This window comes from Hyaena hyaena, unplaced genomic scaffold (assembly GCF_003009895.1).
Source record: "Hyaena hyaena isolate Hyena2069 unplaced genomic scaffold, ASM300989v1 scaffold_704, whole genome shotgun sequence".
In the NCBI taxonomy this organism is placed as follows: domain Eukaryota; kingdom Metazoa; phylum Chordata; class Mammalia; order Carnivora; family Hyaenidae; genus Hyaena; species Hyaena hyaena.
The window spans coordinates 560,112-584,146 of NW_024081336.1; the positions used below are offsets into that span (position 1 = coordinate 560,112).

Consider the following 24,035-nt stretch of genomic DNA (forward strand, 5'->3'; position numbering starts at 1 on the left):
CGCACGCGCGAGCAAGGAGGGGGTTGCTTCTTTTTAATGGGAGGTCAGGAAAATCCTTTTTGAGAAGGTAACATTTAGGCTGAGCCTGTGTGACAAGAAACAGCCAATCAGAGCTGGAGAAAGAACATTTCAGGCACTGAAGGCAGCTACCACTGGACGTAAGACAGGAGTGAGCTTGAGTCTAAACGTTTTACTATAGATATTTTGTCTACCTAATTGTAGCCAACTGAAAAGCTATTTTGATAGAATAAAGTTTGAAGAAAATCCTGGGAAGAACCCAGAAAGAACTAATTTTGTGATTTGCTGTGCTCTTTCACTAGAGAGAGGGTTAAGGAAGTTTAATTTTGTAAAAGCATGAATACTTGCCAAATGATTTTTTTAAAGGTATGTGGCATGGCAAAAGGCATATTCAAAAAGTATTTTCATAGCATCATTCTCTGTTAGGAATTCTCAGGAATTTAACACACTTGAGTCATAATAGAAGCTTTTTCTACATTGGTATTATTTTACTGGTGTAAGTTTTCTTTTGTTAAATAAATAGTGTGAAGCAAAAATAATTCCCACATTCATTGAATTTTCCTTACCAAATAGCTAATTCCACAATGCTAACAAAAGGATAACAACATTTTCCTCTAGAAACCTGTTTGTCAATGTGTACATGGGAAACAGAATTTTTATTATATTTGAGGGATCTGACACTTTTTAAATTAAACTCCCTGAATAAACAAAGCCAATTATCATAAAGTATAGTAGATTAACATATATATTTGTAGAACTTCAAAATTCATGACATTTCCTTAGATTCAGTATTTTTAAATTCATTTTATATAAAAAATAAACTGAGTCCTGAATTTTTTTTACAGAAAGAGTGTGATGTGTCCACAATAACATAGTTAGGAGGCGGTATAATTCAAGACCCTTAATACTATTTAATAAATGGAACAACAAGAATTGATACTATAAAACCTAACCTGACAAATTCTGTGTAACAAGTCATAAATTATAAATTGCTAAACCATTAATAAATAATTAAACATTCCATATATGTCTCTTCAAATATTTTATTTCAAGTCTACTTAAGACTATGGTGCATTATTAGCACCTAATTGGTACTCATATCAGATCCAAAAAATTAAATCATTCTGTAAGTCTATAAATAGAAAAATAAAGCCTAACCAAATTGAAGGTTAAATACAATTTCTCAGGCACCTGGGTGGCTTAGGTGATTAAGCGTCCAACTCTTGATTTCAGCTCAGGTCATGATCCCAGAGTCGTTGGAGTAAGCTCTAAGTCAGGCTCTGTGCTGAATGTGGAGCCTGCTTTAGATTCTCTCTCTGCCCCTCCCCTATTCATTCTCTCTCTCAAAACAAACACAATTTCTCTTATATTTATTAACACAGAATTTCCCCATGTTCAGTACTCATCATCTTCCAGCATCCTTATTCATTGGCAAGCACAATTTTAATAATTAAACCTAGACTGAGGTCCATGCCAAAATCATTAGTATGTGTATTGTCATGTTTGTAATTCTGTTACCAAGTCCAATCATGTCTTTGTAAATTTAGATGCCTTCATTGTAGTCATTAATGCTTATCAGTAAATTATTGTGTACTTGAATTCCAAAATGTTTGTTTAAATTTTACAATGCTTTAAATTAGGGCCTCAGGTTTATTGAGCAATTTTTACTTTTTGGTTTTTGTTATCAAGACATAGAACAATAAATAACAACTCTTAATCTCAACAAAATTAAAAACTAAAATCCAATCCATGAATCTTCTGATTATTTTTTGCTAATAGAAGACGTGATTATTGGAAATATAAATTATATTTAGAGAATATATTATAGCAGAAGTAAATTTGCTAATGACCTCTTCCTTATATTTTAGTACATATATTCAACATAGTCTTGTATATTTTGAGTAATCCCTATAAGGAAAAAATTAAAATTTATTTCCAGATATTAATTTCTGAGGAATTTTTGTATTGTTCCCAAAAGTTACCTTGAATGGGCCCTCAGTGCACTGAGAAATTTTGATTTTCACCCCGGTAAAAAAGCAGTAGAAATCAAATTTCTCTTTCTCTTTGCTTTCTGGGGAACTGCTTCTGTAACTGAGCCACTATGCATACCTTTCTTGATTTCCCCTCCTTTCCATATGCTCCTCCAAGAATTTAACATAAGGTACATGAATTCTGAGTTGTTTTGTATTAGTGTGATGGCAACAATCAGAAGATTCTTGAATATCATCTTACTTTGAAGTTTAGCCTGGAAGCCACCACTTCTCCCGTTGGTGTAATTATGGGAACATTTTCACAAATAATTCCATGATCCACATCAATAACTCTTCCTAAAAGTTAAGGAATAGTTTAAGTTATAAAAGCTATTATATATTGTATCTACATCTAAAAAAAAAAGGTTGAATGTAAATTTGGACATTCTCACGCATATATTTGGAAAATATTTCTCAGAAACATCACTGTACAATAATCTAATGTCAACATCATAATGACAGCATAATGAGATAAACTCTATCTGATATAACCCAGCTATATTCTTTACAATTGCTTATTTCATTAAATTAAGCTTCCCTACAGAAAAAAAAAAACAACAACACAGTGCTGCAATATGGGAATTAAGATGTGGAATAACACAATTTTTTAAAAGTGACAATTAAACTTAAGTTTAAAAACATAGATTAATGAGGAACAATAAAATGTTAGCTCTAATTCTGAATTTAAAAGCAAAGAATTCATTCTGCCATATGTTCAATTTCTAAAAATAATTCTAGAAATTTGTGCTAAATAAAATAGCGTAAATTTTTTATGGTAATGTTAGTCACCACTCCTCAAATTGTGACACTAACCTTAGAAATAATTGTCTAAATAAGTAATTATTAGCTCTTGGTAACTAATAAAAGAGATCTTCTAAAAAGTTTTGTTCTGTTGATAAAGTAAACATTTCAAAATAGGAAAACGTAAAACACTTGCTTTAATACCTTTGATTTCCAGTGTGTCACTGAGGGGTAATTCTATGTCAACTCCATTCTTGCTATGGTTTTCAGACTCTTGCATGACAGCAGCTCTCTTATAAATGCCTCTTTTTACTTCATCAAAGACACAAAACATATTATACACTCGAGCAGTATAGCCTGCTAATTCTGTGATCTAAAATCAACACAGAGACAAAATAGAGTTAATATACTCCAGATAGTCTTTTAAATAAATATGTGATCTATTAGCTTCTTGATTTAATGTTGAGGATCTTATTTCATCATACATGAAAAATTAATACATTGATAACTATAAAAAGTACCAGTTAAAGGCAGCAAAATAACAAAGTGTCAATGTAAATTTGATTGGAGTTATAAAACCCATAAAAAATTATTCAAGTCAGGGTTCAAAATAAAATGTAAAGATTTCAGAATGTTAGTGAAGCTTAAAGATATTTCAGTCAAATTTCTGATTTGGCTCCTATTTACATGACAAATTTTACTTCCAGAAAATTAGAAATTTTGCGAATAGCTTAATGTCATTCAATGAAATAACAATCCTTTGTTTTGATATCTTTTTTTAAAATGGAAGATTTTAAATATAAGAAAAATATGGGTTTTTTTCCTTATTGTGCAATGACTGTTTCTGAGTCAAATTGATTGTCAAAATTCCTAAGCTTTGCCAAAGAAAACACTGTCAGAAGATATCAATACTGGAAGTGAGCTGAGTGAAAAGCTTCAAATCCTTTTCAGTCCAAATCTCACAAACCAGCTTCTTTTCAAGCCAAACATGATTTACATGCCCAAAGAAAAACATTAAATCTGACTTTTATTCTGGGTGAGATTAAAAATGAGATAAATCTCTGTTTTAGTCCCTGAGGCTCAGTAAAATGGTATCTTGCTCTTACTCTGCCAGTTGTCCAATTTAGGTTGAATCTCCTGCTGTTTTTCTATTAAAAGAGCACCTTGTTATCAGGGTAATGTGAAAGGTGATTCATCTCATGTCAAGACCATCTTTCTCAGTGAAAAGAAACGCACAAAAGCCATTCCCTTATGGGAATATTTACTAGGAAATTGGCACCAATAAGCAAGGCATGTCACTAATAAATTGTGGAATAACACCACAATGCTGACATTTGTGTAAGATTTATGTGTGTGCAAAGCCTAAGCCATAAATGAGTATGTGTAGTTATCAGTAGCCTTCCACTACATGTCTCTACTGTATGAGAGGTCTGTATTTAGTACTTCAATTCTGTATATTAATGTTGTAACCAAGTAAGCGGTAATTTCTAAAATGTTATCTAGAAGAATTCCTTGAGTTCCCAAGTGGAGGAAAACAGCTAAGAATTAACAACATACAGATTCAAAAGAAACTCAGGTAAATGTATTTGTATAGAGGAAAAAAATCCAAAACGAAATGTGCGGGTTAGAGAAAGGCAGGAGGCAGTGAGTTAATATACTAGGATGCAGAGTGGAGTGGGCAGAGTGAGAATATGACTGTTGACAAATCACTTTGGGATACAAGGCAGGGAGTTTGCCCTAGGACTCATTCTAGAAAGGAATCTTGTCTCCTCTGGAACCAGCAGAGAGAATGCATGGTGCTTGCATGTGTAAAATTCTTTAGACATGAACATACTATGATCCCAAGTATATTCAGGGAAAATTAAGCAAAATGAAATTATTTCTTGTATTGGATACAATATAGAAAAGACTAGTCAGTTTCTGTGAGTTATGTAGCAAAGTATTTTAATATGAGATGGGTAAATTTTTGGTTTGTCATTTAACTTTAGTAAATGATTTATTACATCAAAAAACCTATCTTAAAAACTATATACAGATTATCAAAATTAGTATTTGGAAAAAAAATTTAAAGCTGAATTGTTTTGGTATGTGGCCCTAAACAATTGGTTTTACTTTTTAAAAAAAATCCATTTCAGTAAGTCAGTTGTTGAATGACATTGAAAACTTTTGTCAGTAAATCACAAACGTCATTACTCTTTTATATGGTCTATTCAAGGTTGATTTAATAAGCAGATAAATTTATAATATTGGTCTGGTGATTCATATTGATACAAAAGCCACAAGAATAAATTAATGCTGAAAATGATTGGCCATGGGAATATTATATAATTATCTGAAATAAATAATTTCTAATTTTAACCCTGTGATATCTGCAGGTTTACTATCATTCTTTCAGCAAGTATTTCTTGACCACATACAATATTCCAAGTATTAAAATGATTAGGAATGAAAGATGAGTAGATTGCTGCCTTCCACTCAGGGTATGGTGAGGAGATAGACAGCTGTCATGTGGTAAAGCACCAGATTTACTGGGACACGGAGAAGAAAGACCCAGACTCTGCAGGTAAGGTGGGGAAGAAGGTGGAATCACAAGAGAGTTTTTTACGTGATTGGTGAGGCTTGACTTGTCACAAAGGATGAGTAAAAGTTTGCAATGTATATAAATAATATTATCCACTAGCAGTGATTGAATTCCTAAATATGTGTTACTTTTATAATGATGATGATTTTTTTAATGTCTATTTAGTTTTGAGAGAGAGACAAAGAGTGAGTGGGGGAGGGACAGAGAGAAAGAGAGGGAGACACAGAATCCAAAGCAGGCTCCAGGCTCCGAGCTGTCAGCAAAAGCCCCATGCAGGTTTCAAACTCAGGAACCATGAGATCATGACCTGAGCCAAAGCTTGGATGCTTACCTGACTGAGCCACTCAGGCACCCCTGTTGTTTTAAATATCCTACATATATTGACTCAACAACCCAACTTTCATTATCTCCACTTTACAGAAGAAGAAACAAATACAGACAGGTTGAGGAACTTGATCAAGTTCACATAGTTTGTAAATATCAAAGCAACCTTTTAAATGTAGGTGCTCTGGTTCCAGAATCCATACCTAATTAGGCTTTTTAAAAATTTTTAAATAAATATGTCATGTTAAGGGCATGTGTGTGGCTCAGCTGGTTGAGTGCCCCACTCTTGATTTGGGCTCAGGTCATGATCTCACCGTTCTTGAGATCAAGCCCGCAAGTTGGGCTCCCACTGACAGGGCTGAGGCTGCTTGGGATTCTTGCTCTCCCTCTCTCTCTGCCACTCCTCTCCTGGTGCACTTACTTGCACTCTCTCTCAAAATAAACAAATAAACATTTTTTAAAAACCCAGAAGTACAGAATACTATACACCTCAAAAGGGGAGTTTCAATTGAGAGTGTAAGAATCAAAGAGTATTAACAACAAGACACTTGGGAATTACTGCCCTTTATCTTGATTATACTTTAGGAATTATTAGTGGAGAAAAGATGTTTCCATAATGCTAAGTTTATCTGATAATTTACATTTTTCTTGATTTTCAAATATTTTTTTTTACTCAAATTGACAAGAAATGCCGTGTACCTCTTTGTATGAAGACATAATCCTTTCAATAGCATCAGCTCCAGAGGCCAGTAAATTTCGAGCAGTAGTAAAAGCTTCTGTCCGTTCACTAACCATAGCTTGTTTTTGGCCATCCTCCAGATCTAAAAGCAAATTACAAAACTATTGAGTTTTTCAAGTAACTATTTTATTTTTACAAATGAAATGGGGACTAAAAAACCCACATGTAAATTTTTCATTAGTATCAGCAATTTTCTAGAAATTTAATGAATTACTGCAAATACAGTATTTATACCAGATTTTATTTAAAGCTTCCTTTTGTTTTACTATCTTTTTAGGAGAGAGTTAGAACAATGAAATTACCAATTAAGACTGTTTTCACTTAGCATTTTTTCAACCCTTTCCAAATTCAACATTTTGCCCTTCTTACAGTTAGGCAATAAAATACCAGTGATTTGGCCAATAAACTACTAATAACTGGAATGTAAGCAAATATTTCTAGTGTGGTTCCTTCAATAGAAATGCAGATTAGCTTATCTTCATAATCTAGACTCAGTTTATCTGTTTCACCCAAACTGTACCTACAGCATCTCAAACATACAATATTTCATTCACCCCAAACACAAAATTCTGTTTATCCTTTGGTATTTGCATATTCTATTTCTTCTGAAAAGGTGTATATACCATTAGTATATATACTTAATATACATCCCTTCCTTTTTTGCCTAGCTCTTTCTTTAAGAAAGTCAACTCTTTAAGACATATTTCCCTTGAAACCCTCGTCTGCCTTTTCTAATTATAAGCTCCGTAAGAGTCAAGGTTATTTTTTATTCTTTATTCCCAGTACTCACCAGAGTGTCCAGAACACAGTACATCTCAATGTGTATTAAATGCATGGATGAATAAATGAATAGATGGATGAACATCCTAAATTACTGTCAATGCAGAATTACGGTGAAGAGTAGGAGTTAGGCTAGGTTTGAATCAGGCTTTACTACTTATTGACAAATGGTGAGAGAAATAAAACAAGCCAATGATCTTGTTCATGCCTATTTTCTCATGTGCAAATGAAGGAATTAATACTAGTATCTTAAATAATTGTATCTCAAAGGATTGCTGTGTGGTTTAAAGGTGAAATACAAATGAAGTATTAGCCTAATCCATGGCTTCTAATAAGTGCTCTAAATGTTAGCTGTTACTACTTTCTCTGGTTATTACTGCATGTGTACTCAATTTAGTCTTATTCTTCTAAATTATTCTCCCCAGTCATTACTTTAAACTTCCCATCAATAGGATTCTCAATATGGTTCCTCTATAAATTATCTCCAAAGTTCTAAATTAAATACTGTAAATTAATGAAAGATATATTAGAATGATATAAATAGTCATAGGCCCATTTTGATATATATTTCTCTACGGTTTATCTCAAAGGGTTTTTTTTGTTTGTTTGTTTTTTGGTGTTTTTTTCCTACAACAGTCTAAATATACAAGTTGTGCCCTGCTAGCACTACGAGATACTTTTACGTTTACTTGCTCATAAATAGCTCTAGCTGACTATGAAAGGGTTCTATGCATAAGGTAAAATTCACTCAGCAGATATTTACTAAACAACTAGATTGTAAGAAATTAGGCACAGTATTATAAGACATGCAAGGATAAATGTGATTTTTAGACTCTTTCCTTAGGGGACTTAGTTTGGTAGGAGAGAGAAGACAAGTTCCTAAATAACTATGCAGGGCAGCCTATGACAAGAGTTAATGTGAGGTGTTTGGACAAGGCAAAAATCAGTTCTTCCTGCAAGACACAGGAAATGTTTCATGGAGGAGCAGACTGTGACAGAGGCCTTGAAGACTACATAGAATTAATAAATCACAAGCACAGCATAAGTAATGGCACAGAGAAGGGAAATTTCAAGCAATGCCAATTGGATGATACAGTCATCAGGTCACAGTATGGGTGTTGTCAGGCACAGATTTCACTTGAATATCAGAATCATCATGTATTCCTGGAGACATTTTATAATAATCCAATATGGTCCCTCCTGGCCCTACTGTTAACCGCTGCTCCATAGAACTACTGTTAGTTCTCTTGAAGTTAGAGTCCTTGAAGAATGTGAAAAGAAAGGCAATAAGTGCTGTTAGAAGTGAGGAGTGAGGGATGTGACTGGATAACTAGACTGGGAACAGAATGTAGATATTCTTAACACATTTAAATGTGTGGTAAACTTTAGATAGCCACAAAAAAAAAATTATGGAAGGATTCTCAGCAAGCTACCACAATAATGAATTGCTATTCCGTTAACGTTCTAAGAATAGTTTTGGCTCATAGAGAATCTGGCTGATGATCTAAAATAATTATGGAGTTTTATGAATTTGGGTTAAAAGGGGTTTGAGTAGCAGCTTTCATCAACAGTCTCTGTTAAGAAGGAAAAACACTAGCACAGATGGACTTGTGCTTGAAATGACATGGTACTTTCCATGTTGCTTTGGCAGATTAGTGCTTACTGGGTTTTCTTCATGCTTTTAGCAACAAAATTACAAATAGCTGTGGACAGATTTCATTTCACTTTTATTCTATTGGTTGCTTTTTGGCAGGTACGATGAGGACTGTGCCAGTAGTATTTGTCATGCATACAACAGCCAATTGCATAACTTCTATGAAAAAGCCAAATTCTCTAGTGTCAGAATATAAATTCATGACCTAAGGCACTCACGTATTTTGTATCATAGGTCATTCTATTTTCCTCACCAAATAGTTTAAATATTTTGTCAAATATTTCTCATTTAAGGATGTAATATTTAACATTGTATCTGCTCAGTTTAGTGCAATCTTTCAGCTCTGCTAATAAAAAGTATATATTGAAAGATGATAACATCTGTTGTTATTCACTGGAAAGATGAGAAAAAATTTAAAAACTAAGGTTATGTCATGATGCACTTGTCAAAACCCCTACACTGTACAATGCAAAGAATAAACCCTAAGTAAACTTCAGTTAATAATGTGTGCATATTGGTTCATCAGTTGTAACAAATGTATCACACTAATACAGGATGTAAATAATAGGGAAAGCTGTGAGAGAAAGGAGATATTTATTTGGAACTCTTTGTCCTTTCTGCTCAATTTTTCTGTAGATCTAAAACTGCTCAAAGAAAATCAAGTCTCTTAACTTAGTTAAGTAGGCTTCATGTCCAGCATAGAGCCTCAAAGGAGGGCTTGAACTCACAAACCTGAGATCCAGACCAGAGCTGAGATCAAGAATCAGATGCTAAACTGGCTGAGTCATGGAGGCACCCCAAGTCTATTAATTTTTTAAAAATTAAAAATGTATGTTATTCCTCTGTACTTTTCTCTCTGGACTTATAATTTGAGTTTATTTCACTTCATTTGCAGTTTATCTTTATCACGTTGAGAAATCTCAGCAAAATCTTATGGTCTTTCCCTGCTTCACACTGTATATAAAGATCAATTCTAATTGGGTTGAAGATTTCAATGTGAAATGAAAAACCAATAAATTTCTAGAAGATAAAATAGAATATCTTCATGGCCTTGGATTAGGCAAATATTTCTTGAATAGGACATAAAACCACTAACCACACATAAAAATGATTGATAAACCAAACTGCTAAAATTATGAACTTCTCTTATACACTGTTAAGAGACTGAAAATGTTAAGAATAGAGTGGGGAAAGATATAAGATTGTGTAAGTGTATGTCTGACAAAAGTCACATTATACAGTACATAAGAGCTTTTACGAATCAATAAGAAAACAGATAAGCCAATTTAAAAGTGAGCAAAAAACGTACTGACACTTCATAAGAAAAGCTATCTGGGGCACCTGGGTGGCTCAGTTGGTTAGGCGTCCGACTTCGTCTCAGGTCATGATCTCGTGGTTTGTGAGACTGAGTCCTGTGTCGGGCTCTGTGCTCACAGCTCAAAGCCTGGAGCCTGCTTCAGATTCTGTCTCCCTCTCTCTCTGCCCCTCCCCCACTCGTGCTTGCTCTCGCTCTCTCTCTCAAAAATAAACATTAAAAAGTTTTTTTAAGAAAAGCTATCCAAAAAAAGCTATTCAAATGGCTGATAAACAAATAAAAAGTGCTTAATCTCATTAGTCATTAGAGAAATGCAAGTTAAAGGCCACCATGATTTATCACTATGCCTAAAATGAAAAAGACTGACATCAAACATTGACAAAGATGTGGAGCAACTAGCAATCTCCTGTGTACTGTATGATACTGTTTATACAAGGTTCAAACCCAGCAAACAGTAATGAATGGTCAGTAGAATAATAACCTTTACTGAGGCATACTGGGAACAGGAGTAAGTAGGGATGGGGACAGTGGGCTGAAGATGGGAATAAAACTGGAAAGGAGCATGGGAAATTCTGGGATGCAGGTGAGTTTCTATTTCTTGTGAGTGGTAATGATGTATATGTGTTAACTTTGTGTCAGTTCACTGAGTAGTACACTAATGACTGTGTCCTTTATTGCATGTATGTTATACTTTAAAAATTATAGCTATGTAATAGGCATAGCTAATTACAGCTAAAAAGTATGTCTTTCATATGTTTTGATAATTACTGTTACAATAAATTAGTCAACAGGAGAGGAATTAGATCCAAATTGACCCATAATATAAAATTATATTCCAGTAATTCGACATTAGAATATGAGACCTAACACAGCAGGAGTTATAAGTATGATTTTGTTGGAGGTACACTTTAAGAATAAAAATCATCACCCATGTTACTAAGTGATGATAGAGTTTAGTTCCATTCTTAAGAGAGTGTCTGTTGGTTACTACTTCTGATGTGCACCTTACGCTAGCAGACCACCAATAGGCAGATACTATTGGTAGTGCTAGTGGCTTAGATGCTTTCTTCCCTGTTATATGCCTGTGAAAAGCCTGACAAGAGATACCTAAAGTAGCTTTCTTTGGCTTTGCCCAGAACTGTTCTTGATATGAACAGAAGAAAAATGGCCTATGACATTAAAAAATTGAGAGATGATACCAGATGGCCAACAGACATATGAAAAGATGCTCAAAAATCACTCATCATGGAGAAAATGCAAGTCCAAAGTATAATGAAATATCATGTCATACCTGTCAGAATGGCTAAAATCCAAAACACAAGAAACAAGTGTTGGCAAGGATGTGGAGAAAAAGAAACCCTCTTAATACTATTGTTGGGAATGAAAACTTGTGCAGCCACAATGGACACCAGTATGGAGGTTTCTCAAAAACTTGAAAATAGAAGTACTCTATAACCCAGTAATCGTACTTCTGGGTATTTACCCAAAGAATACAAAGGAACTAATTCAAAAGGATACACGCCTTTCTATGTTTATAGCAGCATTATTTACTATAGCCAAATTGTGGAAGCAGCCCAAGTATCCATTGATTAATGACTGGATAAAGAAGATGTGGTATGTACACACAATGGAATACTATTCAGCCATAAGTAAAGAATGAAATCCTGCCATTTGTAACAATACAGATGGAGCTAGAGTGTATAATGCAAAGCGAAATAAGTCAGAGAAGGACAAATACCATATGATTTCACTCATATGTGGAATTTAAGAAATTAAACAAATGAGCAAAGGAAAAGAGAGAGAGAGAGAGAGAGAGAGAGAAACTAAGAAACAAACTCTTAACCATAGAGAACAAACTGATGGTTACCAGAGGGGAGGTAGATGGGAGTCATGGGTGAAATAGATGCTGGGGATTAAGGAGAGCGCTTGTCATAATAAGCCCTGGGTGAGGTATGGAACTGTTGAATCACAATATTGTACACCTGAAACTAATGTAACACTGTGTTTAACTACACCGGAAGTTAAAATAAAAAAAATTGAGATGATGGCTCTCTGGAAACCATTTTCTTCATATCATTTCAATCTCTCTCTTGATACAAAATAAAGGGAGTAATATCCTCTAAAAAATAAAATAGAAAATATACATAATTAACTATATCAGTGTCTCTTTTCCAACCATTTGGTCACATGATTACTTAGTGTCAAACTGAGTTAAATCCTTTCTAGAGTGAGAGCCAATATAGTTAATATGGAGGCCACATGGAGAAGGGGGAAAGCACAGTGCACTAGGAATTATGAAGTGTCTTCCATCCTTAGTGTTTCCACTAGCCATCTGTGCGACCGTAGGCAATCTTGGGGCTCTGGAATAGATGATATGGAAGCTCCTCTTCTGATGTGAGAATGGCATGATTCCAGATGCAATTTTGTAATGGGAACTTGAAATAAACATGATCCTGTCCTTCACATAAGATTTCACTTAAAGTTGTAAGTAAATGGTATGCCAAAACTACTATAGAACTATTTTCCTTTTCTCCTCCAAAAAAAGAAAAAAAAGAAAAATTATGCATGCTCCTATACTTCTGATTTCCTAATCATTTTCAAACGCTTTGTTCCTTTAACTATGATAACCATGCCAGCCAACATCTATTGAGCATTTCTTATGAGGCAGGGACTATTCTAAGTTTTAAATATATCAGTTTTAATCCTTGTAACAACCCTGCTATAATTTCCCCCATTTTGTAAATGAAAAAATTGAAGCACAAAAAAGTTAAATGATTTGCCCCTAGTCACAACCTTATTTAGTAAGCAAAAGAGCCAGCATTTGAACCCAGAAAAGCAAACTCCAGTGCCCACATGTTATGAATATAATAAATATTAACAATTGCTTCTACCTAAGTTTTTACTATTTGCCAAGGACTGTTTCAAAGCACATTAAATACGTTATAGATAGTTTCATAACAATTCCGTAAGATATATATTCTTACCCCTATAGTTAACATGGGAAAATTGGGACATAGAAAGCTTATGTAACTTTCTCAAGGATGGATAAGTATTAAATAGCAGAGTCAAAATTTGAACAGTGGCCTGCTTCTTTCTTCAATCTATTCTCTTTCTTTTCTTTATTCTACATTTTCTCCTTTTCTCTTTGTCATTCCTCTCTTTTTATAAAAATTGATTTATTTATTTTGAGAGAGAAAGAGAGAATGCAAGTGAGTGAGAGAGGGGTAGAGAGAAGAAGAGAGAGAATACCAAGCAGGCTCTGTGCTGTCAGCCCATAGAGCCCAATACAGGGCTTGATCCCATGAACACTGAGATCATGATGTGAGTTGAAATCAAGAGCCACCTGAGACACCCAGGTACCCCTGCCATTCCTCTCTTATTCACCCATTTCTTTCCATGTGTTTTTGTCCTAAAATATACAGTACCATGGGCTTAATTCATCTCTAACATAAAGGGTAATGCAAGGCATAAGTGTAAATTAAGATTAAAGATAAGATTAGAACATAGGGTATGTAATTCCAAGACCTAAAGCCTCAAAGACATATCATTATCTAAAAAAAGTAAATAAATAGGGGTGCCTGGGTGGCTAAGTCAGTTAAGCATCCAACTTTGGCCCAGGTCATAACTCATAGTTCATGAGTTCGAGCCCTGTGTTGGGCTCTATGCTGACAGCTCAGAGTCTGGAGCCTGCTTCAGATTCTGTGTCTCCCTCTCTCTCTGACTATCCCCCACTCTCACTCTCAAAAATAGATAAATATTAAAATAAATAAATAAATAATTTTGTCTGAGTAAAATGGTAAACTAATATTTTCATGTATTAAATCATTGTAGGTCAAATATATTTAGTAAAAGTATACATATAAACATTATAAGTATACATACAGTAACTTTAGAAGTAACAGAAAATATTGAAGCATACTCTTATAATGTTGACATATGATCTCATTTTTTTCTATTTAATCATCATATTGCTTCTCTTTGTATAAAATTTTCTTTTGAAAAGCTTTAAGGGGTGCCTGGGTGTCTCAGTCGGTTAAGCGTCCGACTTCGGCTCAGGTCACAATCTCACTGCCCATGGGTTCAAGCCCCGCGTGGGGCAGAGCCTGAGCTGACAGCCAGCTCAGAGCCTGGAGTCTGTTTTGGATTCTGTGTCTCCCTCTCTCTCTGACCCGCCCCTGCTCATGCTGTCTCTCTCTCTCTCTCTCTCTCTCTCAGAAATAAATAAAAAACATTAAAAAAGAAAGAAAGAAAGAAGCAGCTTTAAGGGGCTCCTGGATGCCCAATAGGTTAAGCGTCAGACTTCTGCTCAGGACATGATCTCACAGTTTGTGAGTTCAAGCCCCGCATTGGGCTCTGTGCTGACAGCTTGGAGCCTAGAGCCTGCTTTGGTTCTGTGTCTCCTTCTCTCTCTGCCCCTCCCCCACTCATGCTCTGTCTCTCTCTGTCTGAAAACTAAAAAAGCTTTTAAAAATTTTGAAAAGAAGCTTTAAGAATTACTTTGTTTATCTGCATAAATGTAATCATTATCATAATTTCTATTTAAAAATTTGATGTTTCTTTAGTTTAACAAAGTATTTTCAGAATTTATAGGATTTGTTACATCACCTATAAAAGTAAGGTTGTTGAATTCTTTGCATACATTGTTTACTTCTAACTGGTCTCTGTGGGGTTAATTTGTCACCATTAATAGCTGCACATTCTCTGTTCTTTGTTGAATACTCCAGGGTTTTCTAATAAGACCAATGCTTCTAAGGACTAACAGAACTACACCATCATCTTATTGGGGTTGTCTCTAATATGCATTATATATGAAACCTTAAAAATACCCATAAATTTAAAGAGACCCAATACATATATCTGATAATTTTATCAGTTTCTTAGTAAAACTAATCTTAAGACCATAGGTTTTTAAGTGTCTTTTTTCTCTAATACTCTTTTGAAAAGTAATTATTTTATTTCATTACGGAAGGACTAAGTCTATAAATATTATTACTAACTATACCTTTTTCAATATAAACTTATTAAAATAATTTAAAAAAATAAAATTTTTAAATGGATAAAAGTCAGTTTCCTTAGCAGCCTAAATACACTGGCTATTAGATAGTTAAATTGTGGAGCATATTTGTTATATGTATAGCACTCATCACAAGTAAATGACAAATCTTAATTTACCAAGTGAACAATTTTAGGTTAAGAATGACCCATATTTGACAAATATTTTTGTAAGAATTGGTTAAAGTATTGAAGCACTGTTTCAAAACATTTTTAAAAAGGTAATTTTGTACGTGTTTTTATTAGATGACTTCCAACAAATAACTATTGATTCTCAATTCTATACCAAAAATAACTTTAATACAGTTTGAATTACATTATTCTTAGTGTTGCCTTTTGTTTTCTATGTAATAATTTTCACCATGTATCAAAAACTTCAAGAGTATGCTATGTACTGTAAAAACATTTTACTAAAGGCTCACAATTCTCTCAAGTAGTCTTTCTGATTTTCATTTTATAGATGAGGAAATTGAGTTTAAGAATGTTTAATTTACATGACTAAGGATACAGACAAGAAGAGGGAAAGCCAACAGTTGTCTTACTAAAAGCCCATGCTTTTCTCTAGTGCCTTCAACACCAAGGCCAATTTTGGTCCAGTGATTTTTAAAGAGGAAGGGGAATATTTTATATCAGAGGAAGAGCAGAAAATGATGCTTCTTTAATTAATTCCCTACTGTCCCTGCCAATTACAACCCAAACTCCCACCTTAGGTATTATACAACATTTTAATGTTGTCCTTCTTGCCCTAATCTTTTTTACTTAATTCCAAAGGATGAAAATGTTGGTAGAAACCATTGAGATGGTGATAGAATAGAATTAGATGCCTGCATCTAGCCAATCCCTACTTTCACAATGCCACTAAATCATGCTACCTGGGAAATTATCTATATTACCTACAAGTAGAGAAGACCTTGTTCTATGGCATGAAGCACTCCTTGAAACAATATTCCTGGTTCTTTCATGTAGTCACACTTCTTCAAATCACAAGTCAGGGCTAATCCAGCTATAGAATATTTATAGACTAAACGTATAGGGTATGCAGAACTGCAGTTTATAACACATGGGGAGAACTTGTATTATATACTTTTTGAAGGTATTAATTTGCTTTGACTTTAAATGCAAATGAGGGAATCATTTTGTATTAGGCAGAATAATTAAAATTGCTCAAGGTCAACTCCCAGAAATACTGCATCAGAGATCTCTGATATATCTCAGAACTAGAAAGGTGTTTTGAGACACTTCTTCTTCTTTTTTTTTTTTTTCATACTGCTGGTCTTATTACTGGTTGTTGCAAAGTCTGCCATTGTTTCTGACTAATAATGACTGTAGAATAATGACTGAATACACAGTTTCACTCACACAAAACCAGCAGTGACACCTTCAAGAGAAACAATCTTAAACATATACTTGAGATTGAGCATAAATGTCATTACCACCATCTGCAAAGCCAGTTGCAGTGATAATAGGTACAGCCACCATAATCAGTCCACTGCTGCTCCAAACATACTTCATCAAGAATTGCTCTATCATGATGTACCACAAACGTTTGGATAAAATGAGGTTCATTTGATCTGCTAAAGCTTTGTAACTTTTCTGGAGTTGCTTCATTTCTACCTATGGAGGGAAAAAGAATAAGAATTAGCCCAGAATGAGCTATAAAATGAAATGTTTGAGGACTTTTTAAAAAGATAAGTACATATTATTTTGTTTTACTTAGTATGTTATTATCCATGATTCTAACAACCAATAAATATAGATCAGTATCAGAATTACTCATTATTTTTTAATTTTGGTCACACCTGCATTATTAAAAAAAAACATGATACTCAGTCAATAGAATATTAAGTATAAAATACATATAACAGATTTATAATTATTATTTCAAAATCATATATTTGGTATTAAAATTAAATCATATCCCGTAAGACATGACTACGCAATGTAAGAACCTTATATTTCTTGATCACACCAAAAATACATAAAAATAAAGATGTGACACATATATGTGTAATTAGACTCCATTTTTGAACTAACTCAACTTACTGGATTTTTGTTTTAAATTCAAGAAGCCTACAGCATGCTATAATTTACATCACTGAGTTCAATGATTCAAGAGGAATGATGGATCAGTATAATTAATATAATGCATGAGACCAATTTTCAAGTGGGAGTAGAAGTCCTAAATTTGCTTTAAAATTTCTTCTTCCGGTTGCTACTACTTTAGAAGTATTTTGATAATTGATGCTTCAAAATTATTGCTGCTTGGTAATTAAAATATCATTTTCAACTTTAGGATTCCTTAATATTTCATTTGTGAAGTCGTTTATGTTAAGATTTCAGATTCATCACCTTAAAAATTTCCATCATACTTAATATTCTGAAGTTACTTTAATGCACTGCCAGCTTATGTAATTAGGCTAACTATTTTAGGGATCTGCTTCATGTTGAAAATCTTTAATATTTAAAAATAACATTCTGTAACTCCTTTTCTCATCCTCATTTCTTCTCTAACCTTAGCTTTTCCCTGAAAGCTAGACAACATTTCACTTCAATGCCTCGTTTTACTTGTGTTAAAATATGGTACTGAACATCAACTAATAGTAATGCAAATGCAATTTGTGAGACACATTCTCCTGCGATTCTTAGGACTGAGGTCACTCCATTGACCAGACATGCAAAACTGTCAAACTTGTCTTTCATGTGAAAGCCTTGGGTTATTTTTCCCTTCTTGAAAAACAAAAGAACAACAAGAATACCATCCTAAATTTTCCATCGTAACGGAAATGTGTTTACTTAGTTCCCAAACAAATATTTTCTTCTAATGCTCTAGAACTAGTTAGAATTTAAGTTTTAAGAAAATGCTTTAGAGGTAATTCTGAGCATATTTGGGTAACTGAGGCTAAGCAGACTGTTTTTCAGATTGTTGGATATTTTATTCTTATGAAACTTTAGAAAAAGTTTGCACTCCATAGTTCTTTAACAGCTTGTAATTCTAAAAGGTAAGGGAGTGTATACTTTTTTTAAAAAATATAGTTTATTGTCAAGTTGGTTTCCATATAACACCCAGTGCTCATCCCAACAAGTGCCCTCCTCCATGCCCATCACCCCCCTTCCCGCACCTCCACCCCCATCAGTCCTCAGTTTGTTCTCAGCATTCAAGAGTCTCTCATGGTTTGCCTCCCACCCTCTCCCCAACTATTTTTCCCCTTTTCCTCCCCCCTGATCCTCTGTTAAGTACCTCCTAATCCTCCTAAAAGTGGGGGAGCATATACTTCAATACAGGTTTAGACGTCATAGAAATCTAAAACGCTAAAGAAGTGGGTCCACCGAGAGCACAACAGATGGTATCTAGCACTGCAGTGGCAGCTGGAAAGTCTCACATTTCACCCATCACCTTAATTTCTATCTTACCTTATGTCCTCTGTAAAAGGCAATTTCTTCAACATTGGCTATAATTCTGGAGTGCACATACCGCAAATAGCCTTTTCTGTGAGCTTCTTCAGCCACCAATTTACCAAATTTGGGAGAGCAGGCTTTCAAAACTTTAGCAGTGGCATATACCACAAGTCCTGCCAATAGGGTGGGCCCAATTGGGCTCGCTCCTCTGGATGTAGCAGTCTGGATAAGCGTATAGGAGGTCAGGATTACATCTAAAATAGGCTTGGTCAGATTGGAGTACAAGTGAGCCACAGACTGGGAGAACATCATAATATCCTCAGTAAGAGACTGGTCAGGGTTTGCCAGCCTCCCATCCATATTGATCACCTTATAATAAGTCTGGTTTGTAAAATAGGTTTCATAGGCATGGTCTACCAGGCGAGTTCTGAAGGCCAAAGCCAATTTGCACTCCAGGTACCTTATTGCACTGTTAACAAAGGTGGCAGGGATGGCAATCATAAGCCACTTGATTAATTTGATGATGAAAGTCCGAGGCTTCTTTTCCACAATGCTTTTCACGATTTTTCCATCCAGACCAGCCACATAGATAGATAGAAAGGTTCTTGAGATTAGAGCCACTGAGTGAAGGCAGAGCCAGCCTGTTTCAGTGGTCACAAGTTTTGGAAAGAGAATTTTACGAAGTTCTAGTAGCTGTTTGAAAAAATCTGCATTCACTCCAGGACAAGGTTTTTTACAAGTGGTCTCGGTGCAATGCAGTATTTCTCTGTTCTCTGCAGCCGGGTAAACTGCTTCTTTTTTCTTCCTGTGGCCAGATTGCTTTAAACGCTTGCCAATGACGGGATAGAGTGTTTTCAGAGCATATGCCGCAGCCACCAGGCAGGCAGCCCTTTTAGCAGCACTCGATCTGGTCCATTTCACCCGATCAGCTGCTGCATTTAGCATATTTGTCATTTTCCTAGTTACCCAAACCGGCTTCAAACAGAATTGGTTTTAAAAGATCATGCTCCGCGGGAATCCCCAGCAAATGTTTCAGAAAGTCCTACAGCGTCCCATAAGCTGCAGCATTTCTCCTCTTCTGTGTTTTTGTTTTTGTTTTTGTTTTAATTTTGTTCTGCTGTGACAGATGCAGCAGAGCTCAGACTCCACTGCATCTACGGGGATGAATCTCTCAGAAGCTCAAGCTGCACCAAGCTGCCTCAGGCTCCTCCCTCGCAGGCTCCCCATTGGCCGGGAGAGCGGTGGGACCTCGGAATCCTCGCTGCCTCTCTTTGAACCTTGAAAATGAGGAGAGAGCAAAACGAATTACATCCTTAAACAGGAGTTCAAAGAGTTAAATGTCTATTTTTGGAGAGGTCGAATCAGGGCAGCTGCTGGCGACGAAACCTGCCCTGGCTACTGAGCATGCTCGGCGTCACTTAGAAACCCACAGAAGTTTCAGGATATACGTCTCTTCTCTAAGGTTTTAGTGGATACCACAAGGGGAAGAGCAAAAAGAGGGAGAGATTTTCAAAAGCTAGAAAACGAGATGAGGGAGATGGAACGAGAGAAATGGAGGAGAGACGAGAGGGCAACAATAAAGTGTCCGAAAAGGGTATTGAATGCATGTAAAATGGAGAGAAAAGAAAGTGACAAGTGTGGAGGGCACTGAAAAAAACAAAGTATCAAATACTTAGATATGATCTTAGGTGCCGCTGCCCCTCCCCGTCATTTTATTTTTTTTCTGTGATTCCACATGAAATCCTAGAACCTATTAGACAAGTTGTAATTTGAGGATAGTCTTTTTTGTTTTGTTTTGTTTGTTTGTTTGGTAAATAGGAGGGAAGTCTTCTACAGTATAAAAAATAATTATTTGCTATACTCCCATCCCTATGTTTACTTGTCCTTATAATAAAATTCTTCCAACTCCATAACAGCTATTTTTAGCAATGGAGTATATTCATTTACAATGTGACTATGAAATAAATGACTGCAATGTTTCACTTCTTCCATCTCCTTCCTTGTGTCCTTTAGATAGTTGTTACTTGTAGGTATGTGGCTCTATAATCAAAAGTTAACCATCTGGGAATCCAACCCCAGTTAGATGGTAGAAATAATTTCTCCAGAACCTTACTTATTTTTAAGAGATTTTGTTTGTTTTGTGTTTTTCAAGCTTTTGTTTTGTTTGCTTTGTTTGGGCTTTGAGATAATCTCCTGGTTACTTCCCACTTCCATTTTTGTTATTTGATAAAAACCAAGAGCATTAAACAAATTCTCTACATCTCGAATGGAGGACTTAAACTGCTAAATAGTTAAGCAAAATTTTGCATATTTAAAGAATATAAAGGGACTTTTTTTAAGGTAAGGATGAGTATACTCTTGAATATGCAGAAACATTTTTTCTTCCCCATCCACCCCCATACACAACATACACACACATTTCTAGTCATCTGGAAGCCTGGGAAAATATGCATTAAATTAAAACAGCGGTTGGCAAATTACAACCCAAGCACTGAGCCAAATTTGGCCCCTGAGCCAAGCATAGTTTTCACATTTTAAAGTGGTCAAAATACATCAAAAGAAGATTAACATTTTGTGATGTGAGACTTTTATGAAGTGTTTATTTCAGCATCCAGAAATAAAGTTTTATTGGAATACAGTCACACCCATTTATTTATTGTTTATGGTTTTCAAGCTACAGTGACCGAATTGGGTAGATGAAACAGAGCCTAAATATTTACTATCTGGCCTCCTTCAGAAGTTTCCTAACCTTTGTGATAGAATATAAAGCCTGTCTCAGTGTTGACTGAACTTCATTATTCATTTTACTATGAGTAAAGAACTATTCTGACTTTTATAAGTAACAGTATTCTTAAACTTTCCCCCACACCTATATTAATTCCAAGAGTCATTACAGGTCTCTTTTCATTTGTTTGCATTCAATTCAGCAAATTTACTAACACGTGAGAGGCAAAGTCATGCAAGTCTATTTGATAAGCTGGCCATATTGGCTGCATGATCATTTCGTTAAGACTTTCTAAGTCTGCATGCAGAGATTGTAGTGTTACAGTGGTTATTTTCAACATCTTTTATTTCTAGTCTCATGCTTTTCATGTGTCAGAATAAGGCTGTCTTACATTTATAAATTTTAATTCTTTATGTCAGAAGTGAAGGGCCAGGGGTGTGACAGGGGATGTTCAGCGAGGCAGAATGCTACACAGAGTGATGTGTAGGTCAGAGAGCAGCTGGCAGTTGAGGTAAGTGACCTACATCACTGGAGGCCAAGCCATTGTATAGAAGGAGTAGTGCAGGGGGAATCTAGAAGCATAGAACATTAGAGATCCAAATAGGTCCACACTTAATTGTAGGTAGATAAGTTTACCCAATGATATTGAGGCTAGGTACAGGAACAAGTTTTTAATGTCTGGAGTGAAAGACTAGGTATGAGGAAGATAAGATAGAAATTTGGTTGCTAGAATTGTGGTATAAGGAAGGTTGAAAGCCAGTTACTAGAACTGGGGAAAAGGTCAATGTGGGATTTGACTTGATGTTGAGGGCTTTAAGTACAGATCTAGTGAAAACCGTTTAAATTCTACTCCCACGCTTGTATATATTCAAGAATACATACAAAACATATAAAACTATATGCTTTATAATAAAATATAAAACATCAGAAATGATTTTTATAATAAAGAGATCTGCATACAAATAACAACATATATTATAGATAATGTATATGTTGTATGTTTATAGAGTAAATCACCAGCAAGTAAATAATTTTTTGTAATAAAGATAAATTAAGGTTTAAAATTTTAGATTGATTTCCTTTCAACAAATGCTAAGTAGTGTTTCATCTGTGCTGTATTCCTTTCTTGAATGGTTTCCTGACCCAAGAGATTACCTAATTGCTCTACTGGCCCTAAAATAGCACTGTGTTTGACTCATTATCTATTGATCATACTAGTCTTATTCATGTGAGGCATAAAACAACACTGAAGATGAGATCTTAGGTCAACATTTCAGCTGTTATAAATAACCACCTAATAACTAGTTCATAAGGAAATGTCTTTTGCTGTGAACGAAAAACCAGCAAACCATCTTCTTGTCTGAAGATGTGTCTCCTAGATTAATTTTTCCTTAGTGTAATTCACCACTTCTACTGCCTCCCTGTGACTGATTGGAAGGAAAGCAGTGACTTTAGTCAGGGAGAAGAAATGGCTATATCCAGCTCCCAGTTCTTGATTTTTCAATAAACTGGTCAGCCTCTCCTTTATTTCCTTTCACATACATACCAAAAGTCAGTTAATCTTTTAGCAAGCTATTTTCCCTTTTAGTTAAGCTAGTCAATTTGTACCTGTTCAAAAATTGTTGAAAGTAAAAAAGGTTAATAATATTCTGCCTTGAGTATATGGTTTAGCTACTGAAAAACGACCAGCCTTACCATGTGGAAGATCAATTTGTTCTGAAATGCCATATTCACCTGGTCTAATTCAAACCAATAATAGATATACTTTGGTGAATTTTTATTATAAAAATTAGTATTTATATGATTAAACAAGATATCTACCCTGGGAGGTAATCCTATTTAAGTACTTATTCCCAATGACTTAATAGAAATATATTGTATTTGAAATTATGAGATATTCCCTAGGTTAAATTCTGGAAAATAATCTTGACAATTGAGGAGGGGATGGAAGCACTTTGTGCATTTTTGGGGGGCAAAAGATTTCTAGTTTCCAGCCAAAATATCATAGAGCAGTTTGTAAGATAAATGTTTTGTGAGGATATACAAACATAACAGAAATGAACAGCAAAATCCAATTTTTATTTTGAGATTTTTTTTTTTCCCGGTAAGAAGTTGTGAGGCTTTGGGCCTTTACAACTTAAAACAAAATTTTGATTACTCTCAGAAACTTATAAAATGTACCGAAGAGTAAATCACTACCGTACAATGTTCCTAATAAACAACCGTTTACCGAATAGTAAAACTGTATGTGAAAGATCTCTGAATACGGAGTGGTAAGTGGGAATGCAAACATTTATCTTTAGGATTAGGGATCTTAGAACTTTGTCTTTGCCTTCTTTTTCTCCCCCAAGTCTGGTCTTTGATCTGAAAAATAAGGCTGAGACCAATATAGAACTAAATGAAATTATGGTGGCGGTGGCTTGAAACACTACCCTGTGGCCACAGGCCGAAACTTCATTTACTTAGGCTTCCCTTGCCTGAGCGGTTAAAACTGCTGATTCCTCTTCCCTTAGGCGGACTGGGTGCTTTCCCACCGGGTCCCTTGCCGCCCTATCAGGCCACTGTCTCCGCAGAAACCGCAGAGGCTTTTGGGAGGCTAGGAAGAAGCCTGCCTGGGCGCAGAGGCTGTCGGGAGGCTGGGCCAGCGGCCTTGGGCGGGGGCGGGGCGGAAGGAGTCGGC

General features: G+C 35.2%; 1 protein-coding gene across 1 annotated transcript in view; it reads right to left on the reverse strand.

The window, feature by feature from the left end:
• The window catches only part of ABCD2 (ATP binding cassette subfamily D member 2), a 60,455-nt gene extending 40,871 nt beyond the window's left edge, over positions 1-19,584 (reverse strand). The window contains exons 1-5 of the mRNA XM_039217665.1: positions 18,646-19,584; positions 16,668-16,848; positions 6,394-6,515; positions 2,994-3,162; positions 2,251-2,345 (exon numbers count right to left, since the gene is read on the reverse strand). Of these exons, the coding sequence (XP_039073596.1) occupies positions 2,251-2,345; positions 2,994-3,162; positions 6,394-6,515; positions 16,668-16,848; positions 18,646-19,584 (1,506 nt within the window). The remainder of the gene's footprint in view (positions 1-2,250; positions 2,346-2,993; positions 3,163-6,393; positions 6,516-16,667; positions 16,849-18,645) is intronic.
• Between the last annotated feature and the right edge of the window lie 4,451 nt (positions 19,585-24,035).